Raw genomic sequence first — 14,962 nt, 5'->3', positions numbered from 1 at the left:
CGACGGCTTCCTCCATGTCATGGCAACACTATGTCTCACCTCTTGTCACAAAGATTAAAATCTATAATAAGGACATTTAAGAACTCCCTGTAATTTGGTCATCAGCTCTATCTCGGCCATTAGCCGATGGCACCGGGATATTAATCTAGTCGTTCCTCAGGCCTCTATGATTTGTGATAAAAATGTCAGATGATTAGACTACACCGGCCACAGCACTGTGGTGATTGAATAGCTAGGCAGGGAGCATCACTTGATTGCCCTGACCAAGGAAGCCAGGCTCTGTGTGGCAGTAACCCCCACAGGACCTTGGGAGGAATCTGAGAAGCAAGGGGTGGCTGTCCATCCCAGAGAGTGAATGAATGAGGCTGTCCTTCGGAAGTCCCATGGCTCTGGGGTCCCTTAGATTCCTACTCTGGAGCCTGTAGGGCCCTGAGGTTGTACAGGTGGAAGAGAGCCAGAAAAACCTGAGGGTAGCATGCCGGGGAGAGGCTGCCGACATTGACCACAGAGAAGGGTAGTCTCTAAGGTCACAGAGGAGGGTAACTTTGGGACTGTTTTTCTAGGCCCCACTTGGGGTCAGCTCCCTGTGTCTGTGGCCCCATGGACCCTGGTATCAAGCTCCCAGCAGCCACCTGAAGGCACCTCCCTGCTCTGCCCTTCTCAGGGACCAGGCAGTCTCTTTTGTAAGGGGTGAAGACGTCCTGAAATTGATTTCTCTGTTGGAAGTGGGATAATTAAACCGGTTGTTTCTCTCTTCATCATCGTCATAATAAAACGAGAGCACGGAGGGGTTACGTGTGGCGTAGAGTAATATTGTGCTGGCTTAATGCAAGGCAACATTAATTGAATACAAATGGCCTTTCTGGGAGTTGCTGAGTTATATTTCAGAGATATGGGATAATGATGCCATTTAATCATTTTTACAAGATATAAAATTACTGGCCGCTCTAGGGAGATCATTAAGGAAAACAATTGTTCACAGCAATTGAAAATAGGGTTTTAATTATTTAATACAGAAATTAAACTATTACAGGACCAATGCTGGACAAGGCAACTTAATAGAAATTTATATACAAGCTTCTGTGAACATTTTAGTTTTATTAACCTGCCTAATTTCTTAATCCAGACCAGCCGGAGGCTACCTTGGCTGCGGCCATTACTTCGCTGCTTGGATTGCCTGGGCAGGAGGAGGCTGGGCATGGCATGCAGGATAGGCAGGGGAGGCATGCTGGGAAGATGGGCAGCCTGGCCAACGGGGAAATTGGAGAATCTTGCTTTGGAACTCCAGGGACTACTGAGAGAACCCCCAAAATTCTGGCAGTGGATCTGTGTGTTACATGCAGTGGTCCTGGGAGAAGCAGACCCGGGCAGAAGCAGCTATGGTTTCCTGTGTGGCAGACGATAGCTTAAGGCTGGGCAGGCAACGAGAACAGGGGTCTAGGGCCCCCATCTGAGTGCTACCCTAAGCAGGGTAGCCTCCTGGGAGATGTTCTGGAGAATTTTGTGAGAAATGCTGAAAGTGTTGGTGCTGCACATGGACCCCAGCTTTGGTGAGTCCCCTCCAGAACCCAGGTGTGGCCCCTGCGTGAACAGAGGCAGAACAGGGACGGATCTCCAAAGGCTTTGCCCCAGAACTCATTAAAATCTCCCAGGGAAGGTTTCTAGCCTTGCTTTTCAAACTTCATTGGGCGGAGGAGGCAAAAGACAAGGAGTGTGAGCGAGGCTGCCAGGCACAGGGGCATGGCTGCTGAGATAGAACTCAGTGTCAAGAACCCAGGTTGTGCCCCGGGGCTCCAGCCCAGTTGACCGTGGTCTCCATAATCCCTTGTCCCCCTCCCCCTGTCATAGGTGGTCCACCAGAGAGGTCCAGGCTCTATGTCTAGAGACCAGGTACCAGGATCTCGTACCCTAGGAGATAAGGCTGCAGAATCAACAGAGGGGCTTTGCCAGGGACCTCTGGCCTACTCCCAGCTTTGGCTGCCAGTTGGAGGGAAAGGCTGTTTTAAATGGGATTTTGGTTAAAAACTGTCAGATTCAATATACTTTACCTCCTGAAGTGACGAGTCTGGGGCAGATGAGAAGATGGTGGGAGAAACACAGCCACTGAACCTTGGTGCAGCTTTGCTAAGGACTTTGAGATTTTATACACAGTTCTTTTATGTTAAAAATTTTTTTTAAATAAACACTGTTAACAAAAATCTTTATTTTAAAAATTGGAAAATTTCATCACTTAGAGAGAATGCTCTATTTTAAAGAAACTAACTGACCAGCTATGGCGGAGATGGTTGGCCCGATGTGGACACTTACAGAGCAAACCTGGTGGTGGGTCACGGGCTAGAGGTTACGTGATAACATGTTTTACCATTGTCAAGGGGCTAGATGGGCTCAGACCTTTGGCCCCTACGTCTCCCAGCCCTAGACAGGTAAGTCCTGACTCCTGCTCCTCCGGCATTTCCCAGAAGATAGTTAAGTGACGTGCTCAAGATCGAGGTGAAGACCACCCGGCCTGGCTCCTCTCCCTCTGTGCTGGCTCAGAGGTGACAGCGGCCTGCAGGTGGCCCCATCCCCACCTTACCCACCTGTGCAGGGTCACCTGACATCAGGGAAGTCCCGCCTTGACGTGGACAGCAGCCATCACCCTTGTGCCTGATGCCCCGCCTCCCCTTCTTGTCTGTTGCCTCCAGGCAACGCATCTTTTTTTAAGAGGCAGGGCTAGGTGCCTTACTCAGAGGCCAGCCACCGCTGGAATTACATCCTGCCTCCCATTACGACCAATAAATCCCAAGCAATCTCTTTTCTCCTCATAGTTTTTAGGGTTACATAAATTTCACCTATGCAATTTTTTTCATGCTTGAATATATTACAGAATGCCACTTCTGCCGCAGGAGCTAATTGATAATGTGATTTGTTATGTTGCCGGGACATAATTCAGAAAGTTATTTTAACGCCTTTGATACATGGAATAGCACTCAATGTTTAATATTTCTCACATGGGCAGACACGGTGTGAGGTGAAGAATGTGATGTTGCAGATGAAATATTTCCAGAAGCTTTTATTCTTGTTGTTTGGGTGAGTGCCAACATCTTCGTAGAAGAAAGCTCATATTTCCAGCACTGCTCCGATTTGAATTCATCCCTTGGTTATTAGTTAGTTTTGTGTTTTTTTTTTTAATTCTGGAACAAGTATACATATATGTTTTCAAAGGAAAAAAACAAACAGAACAGAGGCGAGTCACACATAACTCTTCAAGCACCACCAATGTTTACTTATTTCTGTGTCAGGTTAAGTTTAGAGTGTGGAGCCCTCCTACCCATGCTGTAGGTTCAGGCAAGAGGAAAAAAATCCCACAATCCATCAGCTTATAACAAGCCGCACACCATTATGTGCTGCTTGTCTGTCAGGATGTGTGTAATGGGATAACATTGTGGATCATGCTACCCGCTGGCCTGGCTTGGGCCACCATCTCAGGGGTCAGTTCAGTGTCTTAGAATCTCAGCACTGTGCACACGACCCTTGCTCTATTAGCTGATGGAAGGAAGCACGGGACTGTGGCCCAGAAGAGGAGACGGGGCATAGAAAAGAAGCGACCTCCAGCAGACGCCTCTCTGTTCTCTCCCACGTTCTGCTCTGGGGTTTGGTGCCATCTGCGTTTCTCTGAATCTCAACCTCCAGAATGAAGGGCCTTCAGTCCCTTCCCCTCCTCCCCGAGTGGTGACATTTTGCAGAATGGTTAAACAGCAGAAGAGAGACAGTGATTTGGGTCCCAAGTGTTCGTGAGGTTGTCGTGCTCCTGCCTGTGCGTAGCTCTGCAATACTGTCTCCTGTGTCACTGCCAGAGTCAAGATGCTGGGTGGGGATGTCACCAGGGTCCTTGCTGCTGTCCCTAGCCCTGGCGATACCTGTTCCTATACTGTGCCATTTGAGAACGTTTTATAATGAAGTCATGGAACCCTTGACAGTGGCTTCTATTTCTAAGCAGGACCCTCCACATCCATCTAGGTGGCTCTATTGGTGGCTTGGAGTTTTGGGGGGTAGGGGTTGTTTTGTTTTAATATAAGAACAGGTGCTATGGTTCAGCTCTGGAGTGTTCCTCAAAGCCCGTAAGTCAAAAGCTTGGTCCCCAGGGTCCTGTGGGAGGCTGGGCCTTTAGGTCTTTGGGTGTGGGAACTTGAACTGGTTTGTGGGCCCCCAGCCTCACTCCGGCTTTGCCTCCTGGCTCTGCCATGCCTCGTCACAGGCTCAAAGCAGGACTTTGAGCCAGACTCAGTTTACGTTCTTTGTCATGGTGAAGGGACACTGGTCCGCACTGTGGGGTTATGTGGAACGTGGTCTTCTGCTTGCTGAGGGACATTTGTGCTGTTTCTGGTGTTTGGTCACCATGAACAAGGCTGATCTAAATGCTCAGGTGTATGTATGGGGTGGGAATGGGGGATGAGGCTCCACTGCCTTGGGATAAAGAAGTATCCAAGACTGCACTCTGGGCTGAGGGACGTTGGATGCAGGTTTTGTTTTGTATAAATGTCTTCTGGCATGGCATCAGTGTTACATAACACTGTCAGTATCATTTTCCTTCAGCTAGTATAGTCAGTATTAATTTGTGCTTTAGAAAAAAAAAATTTGGCCACGTGGCCTGATCCAGGAAGCCATGGCATCAGTCCGTCAGTGCCCACAGGGAGGGAAAGATGAGCAGAAGGATCACATAAGAGATGGGTCCCCACCCCAACCCCCAGAGTCCCGACAGAGCAGCCAGGAGACAGGGGCCAGAAGGACCACAGTCGTCCTAGGAGTCCTGAACGTCCAGAAACACACCACACACTTTGTTTTGTTGTTTACTAAAATACTGAAATGGAAAACAAACTTGCAGGATAACAAGAATTAGCAAGAGCCTGGGTGCTGTACCCAGCAGCAGCTGTCTTCTGGGGATTGTGCATTGTGGACAGAAGGACAGATATCAGGCTGTGTCAAGGCCTGGGGTGAGCCCCAGAGAGTGGGGAAAGAGTCCTGAGTGGGGAGGAGTCACGGAGGGGTAGAGCTAGGGACAGTGGCTCCACAAAGACGCCAGGGTCTAGCTCACACGATGGCTTGGTGAGGCAGACCATACAGAACCCAGTTGTGGGCAGTAGCAAGTGGCTCAAAGTGGTGAGGCTGCAACCCAGGTAACAGCTCTTCCTTGGAGACCTGGGGGTCCTTATCTGTGGAGCATAGACACAACCTGTGAATCCCAGAGCTCTCTGGCAGTAGCCCGGGTCTTGCCACGATGTCCAGCTTTTCCAGGGCCAGGGGAATGGGAGCATTGGGGAGCAAGTTGGTGCTTCTGGCTGTACGGGGCCATGAGTTCTCCCAGCAGCCTGACCACAGCAGCCCTGCTACCTCCTGTGCCTTGGTGTATAGCAAGCTGTGGAAACTATGTGAGTCTGGCTATGTGGCTGCCAGTGGGGTTATTAATGATAGCACCAGGATAGAACCATGCTTGACCCCAATCTACCTGTCTACCTTCACCAGACTCCCTGAGGCATCTTAAGGCTGGAGACTGGCCTTATAACTCCCTCTGTGATGCCTAGAAGCACCCCTGCCCTGGGCAGGACACTGCACAGGGGTAAACATCATTGGGTTCCTTTCTTCCAAGCACACGGTACATGCTTCGGTTGGGCTCCTCTGTGCTGACAGGAACCGGAGGGCCAACACTGATGGTAGTGGTCACGAGGCCCTTCCTCTATTTAAGGCAAAACAACATGCTAGCCCATGTGTTAGGAGAAGGAGCTGGGTGGAGTCATGCCGAGTCCTTTTTCTGGTTTGTTAGGAAGGACCCAGACATCACCACCTTTGTCTACCTCTCTGGTCCCTCTTCCTTGACTTGGCCGCTCAGTCACTTGCTCTCACTACCACAAATGTATCCATTCACTCTGCCATCTCACACGTCCATTTATTCATTCACTCCTCATTCTTTCACCCACTCACTCCATCACTTACCCACTTAATTTACCCCTCCACTTACTAGTTTACTCATGAACACACGAGACTCTTCATTCAGTCACCCATGTATTCACTCTTCATTCATTCATTCGGCCATGCATTCCCTCATACTCATTTACACATTCAACCCCCTGCCCCCACCCTGGCAACTACATCCCAGGCACTGGGGAAGCACATGATTTTTCAAAAGTTAATCTCTTACTGAGTTGTATTGAATGTATTTTGGATTTCTCGATTTTAAATCCTCCCAGGATAAATCTTTCTGAGTTATGGTACATTTTCACTTGAGCATATTGCTAAACGCAATTAGCTAGAGTTCTAGCTGATTTTTTTTTTTTTTTTTTTTGGTCCTAGTATCCACATGTGAAATTTATCTGCAAATTCCTTCACTGCAGCTGGCGTATCTTGGCACGAGGTTTTGAGGGATGAGTAGGTGGAGTTTGTCTCATCTACAACAGGCAACACCCTGCAGCCCTGCCTGAGGTGTATAATCCCTGAAGCCAGAAAGCTGTCTGGAATTATACAGCAACAGGAGACACAAGCTGGAGGGCCTTCCTGACTATAGCACGGCAGCCTCAGTCTGGGAGTTCCTCTTCCTGAAGGGTTTCTTGCCTTGGTTGAGGAAGACCAGGTGACCCCATGGGGCTCATGGACTGGGTGGCTCATGGCTAGGTGGCCAACTCCCCAAAGTAGTCCCTCTGGGCAGAGAGAAAGCCCAGGGATCACCCAGAGCTCCCCATCTTTTCAAAGAGAGTACAGCAGGGCTCATTTGCTTGCTCTCCCTTCCTCCCTCCCTCCTTCCCTCCATCCCTCCCCTACCCCTGTCTTTCTCTGTGTGTGTTTGTGGTGGACTAAAGGCTAGGGTCCACTATGTTCTTGTTCAACTCCAACTCACCCAGAGGGCTGAGCAGACTACACTGGCTTCTCCACAAGGACGGTGCTTGCTGGCTCGTGCAATCCCTCCCCTCCCTCCCTGCCTCCCTCCCTCCCTTTCCCTCCCCTCTTTCCTTCCTCTTCACTCCCTCTTTCCTTCACTCTCCCACTCCTTCTCCACCCTGAAGTGGGACACCCTATCCCTGAGGGCCATGGAGTACAATGGTAACCCCAGGGACTTATACAGACAAGCAGATGGATGGTCAGTCGCTACCTTACCTTGGTTGTCTGGTTCATTGCGTAGCCTATGAATGAGACGAACTGTTTTCCCAAGTGGCTTGCCAATTGGTAACAAGTCTGGGAGTGGAGGGGGGAGAAAAGTCCCTTCAGGTGGGCTACAGACAACCTTGGAAGGCTTCTAGCAAAAGCCCCAAAAGACTTTGGGACGGCCAGGGCGCCCACTCACTTTCCCACAGGAGGGTGGCCCTCAGCATGTTGTCCTTCAGTGGTGTGGGCCATTGGTTGCCGACAATGCTCTCAATCCCTGTCAGACTCAGGAGGATGGCAGTCTCAATGGGCCTCTCCAAGGACCTCTGTGATGCACTGTAGAGATACAGGGACTGTACCAAGAGGCTGACGGCATCCCTCTACCCTTCCTTGCACCAGCTGCTAGACTGCATGCATGGGCCAGGGCTTTTATAGTTCTGAGTCTCGCCCACAAGCGTTAAATGTTCTTTAACGGGAAGTAGCATTATTGAGTATTGTCAAATCCGTCTGTTGGCAGCTCCCAGGCCTACCATGGAGCCCGCAGTGGGAGTTGGTATTATCAGGTAGAAGGTACTGGCCAGCCAGCCCTGGTAGTCCACCAGTCCATGGGGTAAGCTATATTGGCACTTGCTCATAACGTCACCTTCCCCAACCCTAGGCTCCTGATGGCACAAGAATAGAAGGTACCTCTGGTTCTCTGCGCTCTCTATCTTCCGCTTCCGGCTCTTAAAGGACCTTGTCAAGTCCAGCAGGACCATCATCTGGCATTCTGCAGGACACAGTGAGGCTCCTCAGGAGTTACCCACACCATTACCAGATCTCCATGGGAGCTGCACTCTGACCCATCAACCTGATGCTTGGACTTTCAAGGAGTTCTTTTCAGGTTCCCATTGGTCACACACAGGAAACGGGGAGCAGGCCTGCTTGGGGCCACTTCTAATTCTTCCTAGATAGAGAGCTCTGCTCCCCCATCACTTATGGAAGTTTCTGACATTCCATACTGGTGCCAAGAGAGAGAAGGAACCTCAGTGTGTACCTGTGGAGGTGGTGTGAGAAGCTGGCCCCAAAGAGGGGCTGGCCAAAGGAACTATGCACATTAGAGGGCCTTGGAGGCTAAGCAAGCTTATTAGCCCCCAGCTTGCTGCCGATGGAAGGGTTTCTGGGATGGAAGATGGCCACGAATACTTTGGGCTGAGTGGGCCACCCTAGACAGGAGTGCTCACTGAAACAAGTGGCAGTGTGTGGTCCTAGTGTGATTACCCTACAGGACTTGCATGGACACAGAGGTGAGATGAGCTTTAGTGACTGTTCCCATAAGCAAAATGTCCACCTGTGCTTCTGATGATGCGGTTTTGCTCAGTCCACTTGTGTATGATTTGAGCATGTCCAGGGCTACCAGCTGTTGGAAATAGACCTGGTCAGCATAGAAATAGACTGTGCCCATGGTGGGCATGGTGCCTTGGTGTGGAAAGAGCAACCAGACAGAGCCTATATAACCGTGAAAGGGACCGTATGCCTCACGAGGGAGGAAGACTCTGGGATCTGGGAAAGACTTATCCATTGACTGTGCATGGTGGCTGGCCCTGAGCAGTCCCACAAAAGCATCCTCCTACAAGTGGGGAAAAGGAACTTGGGGAACTTAGAGAAACACAGACACACCAGAGGGTCTTTGGCCTGAGGCTGAGACGACTATGGACCACACTCTCCAAAAGTCTGAACATTGAGCCTGCCGTGTGCTGTGTGTTATGGGTGTTGTGTCAGCATGGCCCACCTGGCAAGGTGCCTATAAGCGCACTGTACTCAACATGTCACATGGTACTGCTTTCTTTGACCTCTGAACTTAGCCTAGGTCACTTCCCACCTGTGGTGCCCTCTACTTGGCTTCTGAACCCTTTTAGTCCCTGGGATATCTGCGCACAGCACTTCCATGATACCCCTGGGCCTGTTGTTAGTAGACACAGAAAGAACACGGCTCCTGAACACCCATGTTCAGACTGGGAAGGCTCTGCAGGGGTGACACTTCACATCTGACGCTCATCTGTGGGACTCTGGAGAGCTGAACAGGGGTCCTCTGCATAAAAGGAGGTGCTGAGGGTAACCAGGAAGGTTAGTCACCCTGTGGCTGCCATGCTACTGTTGGAAATGGAGTGTGGGGACAGTTTTCAGATAGAGCACAGATTGGGGGGGGGTGGCCATGGCTTCCTGAAGTGTTGTCCTGGACTCTGATCAAGTAGCAGTGGCCCTGTTTTCCTCCCTAGGATCCCATATGTGCCTGCAGGCCCTGGCTGGGGCTGTGGATCGGGGAGGGGCCTCACCTTGCAAATCCATGGCTACCAGTCTTTCTACTTCCAAATGGGACAGGAAGTTCTCCATCCCGTAGAAGAAAAAGCCTCTGCAGCTGCTCAGTACCTGCTCCCAGTCAGCCTGGCTGCACAGGGTGAAAACAGCGGGTGGGCATTATCACACCCCCTCTGGGCTAGGGGAATGCATCTGCAACCCCTCCTTCCAGCAGGGAATGTCCCCTGCCACTTGCACTAAACCCTTTATTCTGCTGTGGGGTCCAAATAGTTTTTGTTTTCCCAGTGTATAGCTGGCCTCAGATGGAGCCCCACCCCTATCCCCATCCCCAGGGATGAACTGGTCTAGGAACAAACATGCATCTCAGGCCAGTGGAGTTGGCTCTGGTTAGTGCTGTAGTAACTCCAATATAGGAGACAGGCACTAGGTATGGTCTTTGTTACCAGTTCTGACCTCGGTGCTCCACCCCCAGCCCTGCGCAGGTTCACTCCTGTACCTCTATGCCCCTGTATCAACTGGCTTGACTCCCCCTTCTCCATTCCCAGCCACACTAAGGGACAGGGATGACAGAATACATGCCCATAGGGCCCAGTGTATGACCCTATCCTAGAAGTGTATTTTCTTTGGGAGGTTTGGCCTGAGGGGATCTGAGGTTACTTAGGGCAGATCCGAGTGTGGGTGAGTGACCCTGGGACTATAACAGCATCTTTTGCCTACTGCTGTGCCCTGGGCTCTAGAGGACAGACCTAGCCAGCAGGGAAGGTGCCACACTAGCCTCTCTAGTCAGCTTTTGAAGACCCAGGACCCGACCTTGGAAACTGGTAGCTTCCCAGGTGCCCCATCCAACGTGCGGTAAACAGATCTTGGTACTTTTCCAAGATTTCCTGGGTTACTGTAACAGGTCTCAGTAACTCTGTAGGAAGAATTGAAAAAGGCTGTGGCTTCCACAGGGAATGGGGAATGGGCTCTTGGGCCACTGGGCTGAGACATAGGCTAGGGAGGAGTGAGTTTTAAGCACAGGTGGGAATCCTTTCCTCTTCTATTGGAGGAATTGGGAGAGAAGGATAAACAGTAGGAAGAGGAGGAAGGGATGGGAAGAGGGAGAGCTGAGGGGGGGAGGAGGCCCCAGAGAATCAGAAGGATGCAGACCCAGAAGTATGTAGAATGCCAAGGTGGTCAGCTTGTATTCAGACCCAAGGCTCCAAGGCCGCTTGAGGTGATTTCCATACAGCCACGAGAGCAGCTGGCACAAGGCCTGGGCGGCCTTGGCCTACATGCCAGGAGTCTGTATGATGGTCTCACCTGGGCCCTGGGCCTCCTCAAAAGGGTCCACAACAACTGAGTCTGAGTCAAGGACAAACAGGAGCCAAAGCAGAGTCCTGGGGGCCATAGGCACCCGTCATCAAAGGATACACTTGATGGTGTCTGAGTCAATCAGGGTGCATTCCGGTGGGATGATCCGGACCAAGGCGTTCTGCAACACAGACGGAGGTGTCAACGCCTGGGCTCACCAGCTGGGCCTCGGTAGATCTGGCCAGCCTGATGAAGTCGAGCTGAAAGGAGCACGGGGTCCCTGGGCTCCCACCCATGTACCTTGCCCTTTTTTCCTGGGGTTTTCTTCTTGATTTCCTTGCTCTTGATCTCTTTCTTTACAATGCCTTCTGTGGAGGGAAAGGCCAGGTATGAAGTATCAGCGGGCACACGACACGGCAAAGGGACCAGAGGATGCCCGGTTGTTCAGTTTTGAATTTTGTGAATCTGACTCGGTGAGACAATTGATTTTAAGGTTTTTTTTTTCATGTCAAAACACAGATCTTTGTAGGCTCAAGGAAAGCTCCTGAGGAAAGACCAGCCCCCGAGGCTGATAGGCAATCATTTCTGAGCATATTCTGCACAAGGAACTCAGCAGGTATTTGCACCCCTGCTGGTTGCAGGGTCTGTGCACAGACTGAGAGCCTGTGTCTTTTCTAGGCTGAGCTGTCCCAATGGGTGAATGGTGAATGGCTCCATGCTCCACTGTGATCTTCCTCCTCCACCCTGTGCCTTTCACTCCTGTTAGACCCTCCAGGGTGGGACTTCCACAGGGAATGGGGGTTGAGGCACAGGAGTGGCTCTCTACCTTCCCCACTTTGCCAAGGACACTTCTCGGGGACACACTAGGAGCGTGCTTGGTTCTGATGGATCTTCTGACCTTCACACAGGCCCTCGAGTACATCTGAGTCTTGCACTTCCGGGGGCCTTTGTCCTCACCCGGTAGCTACTTAGTTGCTTTCTAAGCAGAAATCAAGTTGTGTCTTCCAGAATTTTACAAAAATGAAGGCATGTGCTGTGTGCCCTCTTTGGAGTCTTTCCCTGGGCTCAATCTCCTCAGTGTGGTGTTCCCGTCCGTCCAAGCGGGTGTTCAAATGGCCATCAAGAGGCTGCCCAGTCGTGAGGAGCAGAGGAAGGCCTAGTGAATGTGTGCTGTTGACACGAGTGTGACCAGACTGAGTGTAGCCTCAGACTCATGGGAAAATAGCAAAGTCCACCCTACACCCCAAGGCTCAGAGGGGAACAGCAATGTTGGTATTGTGTGAAGAAAATGTCCACCATGGCTTTCTCCCTCCAGTTCTTTACAGAAGACTGCACCCCAACACAGACTACCCCTACAGAGATTAGCTAATTTGTTTGCCTCCTTGGTTATCTATATGTCATAACCCTGCTTCCTTCCCAGCTTTATGCAATAATTCTGCCTCTTTGTTCAACCATATATGAAAACTACGCTGAGTTTCCAGAGTCCTGTGGCTTCTCTATCAGAGAGCCTAGTCTACCCAATCCCAGCTTCTCTCTCTCCCTCCCTCCCCATTCTCCCTCTCTCTCCCCCTTCTCCCCCCTTCTCCCCCTGCCTTCCCCCTCTCCCCCTCTCTCCCCTTCTCTCCCCCTCTCTGTATATGTGTACATGGTCATTTTTTCACTCTCTCACCACCCCCAGTCAGATCAAGTCCCTACAACTGTGTAAGAACATGGCCCTGAGTGTTTCTGTTCAGTGGCTTCCAGGTTTGGGCTGTCAAGGGGAGGGGCACAACCTGAGAGTTTGTGTGTGTGTGTGTGTGTGTGTGTGTGCCTTCACACCTCTTATCTGAAGGTCCAGGGGAGGGAGCATGGGTCACCTGGGGGCCAGTGTGCAGCTTTTATGGCTACTCCCTGACTGGCTCTCCTGTGTGCGGCCCTGGCCACACCAGCACTCCTAGCAACCGTGGGCAAAGCACCTGCCTCTTCAGCCTCTCTACTTCTGACATCAGCAGACACAGTTGGTCCATGGTAGGCAATTCTGAAGCATGCACGCACCACAGACTGCCAAACAGTCACGCCACACATCCCCCTCTCAGGTGTTTGGCAAAAATTACCTGACCTCTACCCTTAGCCACTTTCAGAACATATGGCATGGCATTGGCCACATCACCATGTCACTCAAACGAACTCTCAAACCTTCCGCCAACTTGAATTTTGTGCCCTTGGTCAGCAACACCCTGCTGTCGGTCCCTGCCTTCCTTTATCAGGTTATAAGGAGTTGGATCGTAGAAGATTCCCAGTGTGAGTGACAGAGTGTCTGCTTGCTGTCTGTGCCTGCCACAATGTCCTACAGGCTCACCCACGCTCTCTTAAAGCCAGACTTCCTTCTTCCCTGTGGTTGAATGTGCTCTCTTGTGTAGATAGGATCCATCTTTTGCAACCATTTGCCCCAGCGATGGCTACTTAGGCTGCTGTGAATGGAAATGCCACAGACACGGGAGAACAGGCGTTCCTTCAACTGCCTGGTTCCATTTCCTCTGATGGACACCCACGGTATATACCCATCTTTCCAAAATGGCTCATCCATTGACCATCCCTGGACATGCGGTCCAGCAGCCCTCACCCTTCACACCAACCTGCTTAACTGCAGCCGCTCCAGCAGCTGCAGGAGAGGGGTGTGCAATTTCAGCGAATGCCTGTATGCCTCCTGCCGCCTCAGCTTCCCTCTCTCCCTGCTGATCTAGGGTGAACTCTGGGGCTTGGGTCATTCTTAGTGCTTGCTCCAGGGTTTTTAGTTTGCATTTTGTTGCAGTTCCCCTTTAAGTGATACTATGCTGCACCACATACAGCATGGGCCCCCTGGGCAGTCTGTGCCACCCCGCTCACCAGCTCTTGCTCTGGTCTTGTCGTACATGTTATAAAATCCACAGCACTGCTATTATTTTCTTTCACTTAAGTTTTTGCTCAAAATAGATTTTTAAATGAAAACTATATATATTATATATAATATATAACACATAATATATAACACATACATATATAACATATATACATATATATGTATGTGTGTGTATATATATATGTATATATATATTTTTTTTCACCACCTTGCTTCATGACTGCTTGTTTTTCTCCCCGGCCTTTCCATTGCTCGTCTTGCCTCCGCTGTCTCCCACAGGGTCTGCGGTTGGCCCTTTTAAGCGCTCAGCACTTCTTGTGTCTGAACTCGGCCTTCCCTCTAGGCTCCTCGCTCCATGTTAGGAGTAGCCTCTTGGGCTGCTCCTGCTGTGCCCACGCTCCAGCCACAAAACTCTAGGAAGCATCCTGGGTCTGTGTGTGGTTCACTGTGTATCTCCCCTCTCCTGGGTGGGGGTGTCACTGTCCTGGGTTGGCTGGTAGCTTGTTTCCTCGTCTCTGCCTGCTTTCCTGTCATTGTGGTTGGAAGGTAGAGTGAGCCTCTTATTGCTTGATCTGGAGGGACAGCAGAAGTGCGGGCTCTTTGGCTTAACTTGGTATTTACTGAGCACGGAAGGCCCTTCCCTTTCTGCAGTCCTGGTTTTAGAACCCAGAGCCTTGTGTGTGCTGGGTGAATGCTCTATACTGAGCTGTATTTTCAGCTCTAATTCGGTGTTTATTGATGTATGACATGTAGGGGAAGAAGGGGGAGAGAGAGGGAGAAAGGAGAGAGGGGGAGGGAAGGAGAGAGAGAAGCTGGGATTGGGTAGACTAGGCTCTCTGATAGAGAAGCCACAGGACTCTGGAAGCTCAGCGTAGTTTTCATATATGGTTGCACAAAGAGGCAGGATTATTGCATAAAGCTGGGAAGGAAGCGGGGTTATGACATATAGATAACCAAGGAGGCAAAAGTATTATATAGAGATAAACAAATTAGCTAATCTCTGTAGGGGTAGTCTGTGTTGGGGAGCAGACTTCTGTAAAGAACTGGAGGGAGAAAGCCGTGCTGAGCACCAGCAGAGGCCATATATGGGTGCAGGTGGGTGAGACAGAGCCCATTCCCACAGCTCCCTATGGTGAGCTCCCCAAGGCAGGGCAACAATGTCCGTCTTTCCTAGAAGTGTCAGTCTGCCCCTGTTGTGGACTTGGTTTATCGTTTATGTTATGTTAATCAGGTTTCCAAATCTCTTGGGAACTTGCATGTCTGCGTGTGAGACAGAGACGGTCGTTCCCTGTCCCCAGCTGGTTCTAACTGGTAAATAAAGTTACCGGTGGGGGTTGCGGGGTTGTGGGGTGGGGGTGGGGAGACAGAGGGATGACTTTT

The 14,962-nt window shown here is 50.7% G+C and overlaps 1 protein-coding gene across 1 annotated transcript in view; it reads right to left on the bottom strand.

Moving 5' to 3' along the window:
• Window positions 1-4,822: 4,822 nt before the first annotated feature.
• Window positions 4,823-14,962, bottom strand: part of Cfap46 (cilia and flagella associated protein 46) — an 86,279-nt gene continuing 76,139 nt past the window's right edge. Inside the window, exons 51-59 of the mRNA XM_032892355.1 lie at window positions 11,005-11,072; window positions 10,825-10,885; window positions 10,714-10,749; window positions 10,222-10,324; window positions 9,429-9,541; window positions 7,801-7,882; window positions 7,313-7,449; window positions 7,126-7,203; window positions 4,823-5,192 (exon numbers count right to left, since the gene is read on the bottom strand). Coding sequence (XP_032748246.1) covers window positions 5,071-5,192; window positions 7,126-7,203; window positions 7,313-7,449; window positions 7,801-7,882; window positions 9,429-9,541; window positions 10,222-10,324; window positions 10,714-10,749; window positions 10,825-10,885; window positions 11,005-11,072 — 800 coding nt within the window. The 3' untranslated portion in view covers window positions 4,823-5,070. The remainder of the gene's footprint in view (window positions 5,193-7,125; window positions 7,204-7,312; window positions 7,450-7,800; window positions 7,883-9,428; window positions 9,542-10,221; window positions 10,325-10,713; window positions 10,750-10,824; window positions 10,886-11,004; window positions 11,073-14,962) is intronic.

Source organism: Rattus rattus, chromosome 2 (genome assembly GCF_011064425.1).
Source record: "Rattus rattus isolate New Zealand chromosome 2, Rrattus_CSIRO_v1, whole genome shotgun sequence".
Lineage (NCBI taxonomy): Eukaryota > Metazoa > Chordata > Mammalia > Rodentia > Muridae > Rattus > Rattus rattus.
The sequence above is the reverse complement of the archived record's forward strand: the minus strand, read 5'-3'. Positions and strand labels throughout refer to the sequence as shown.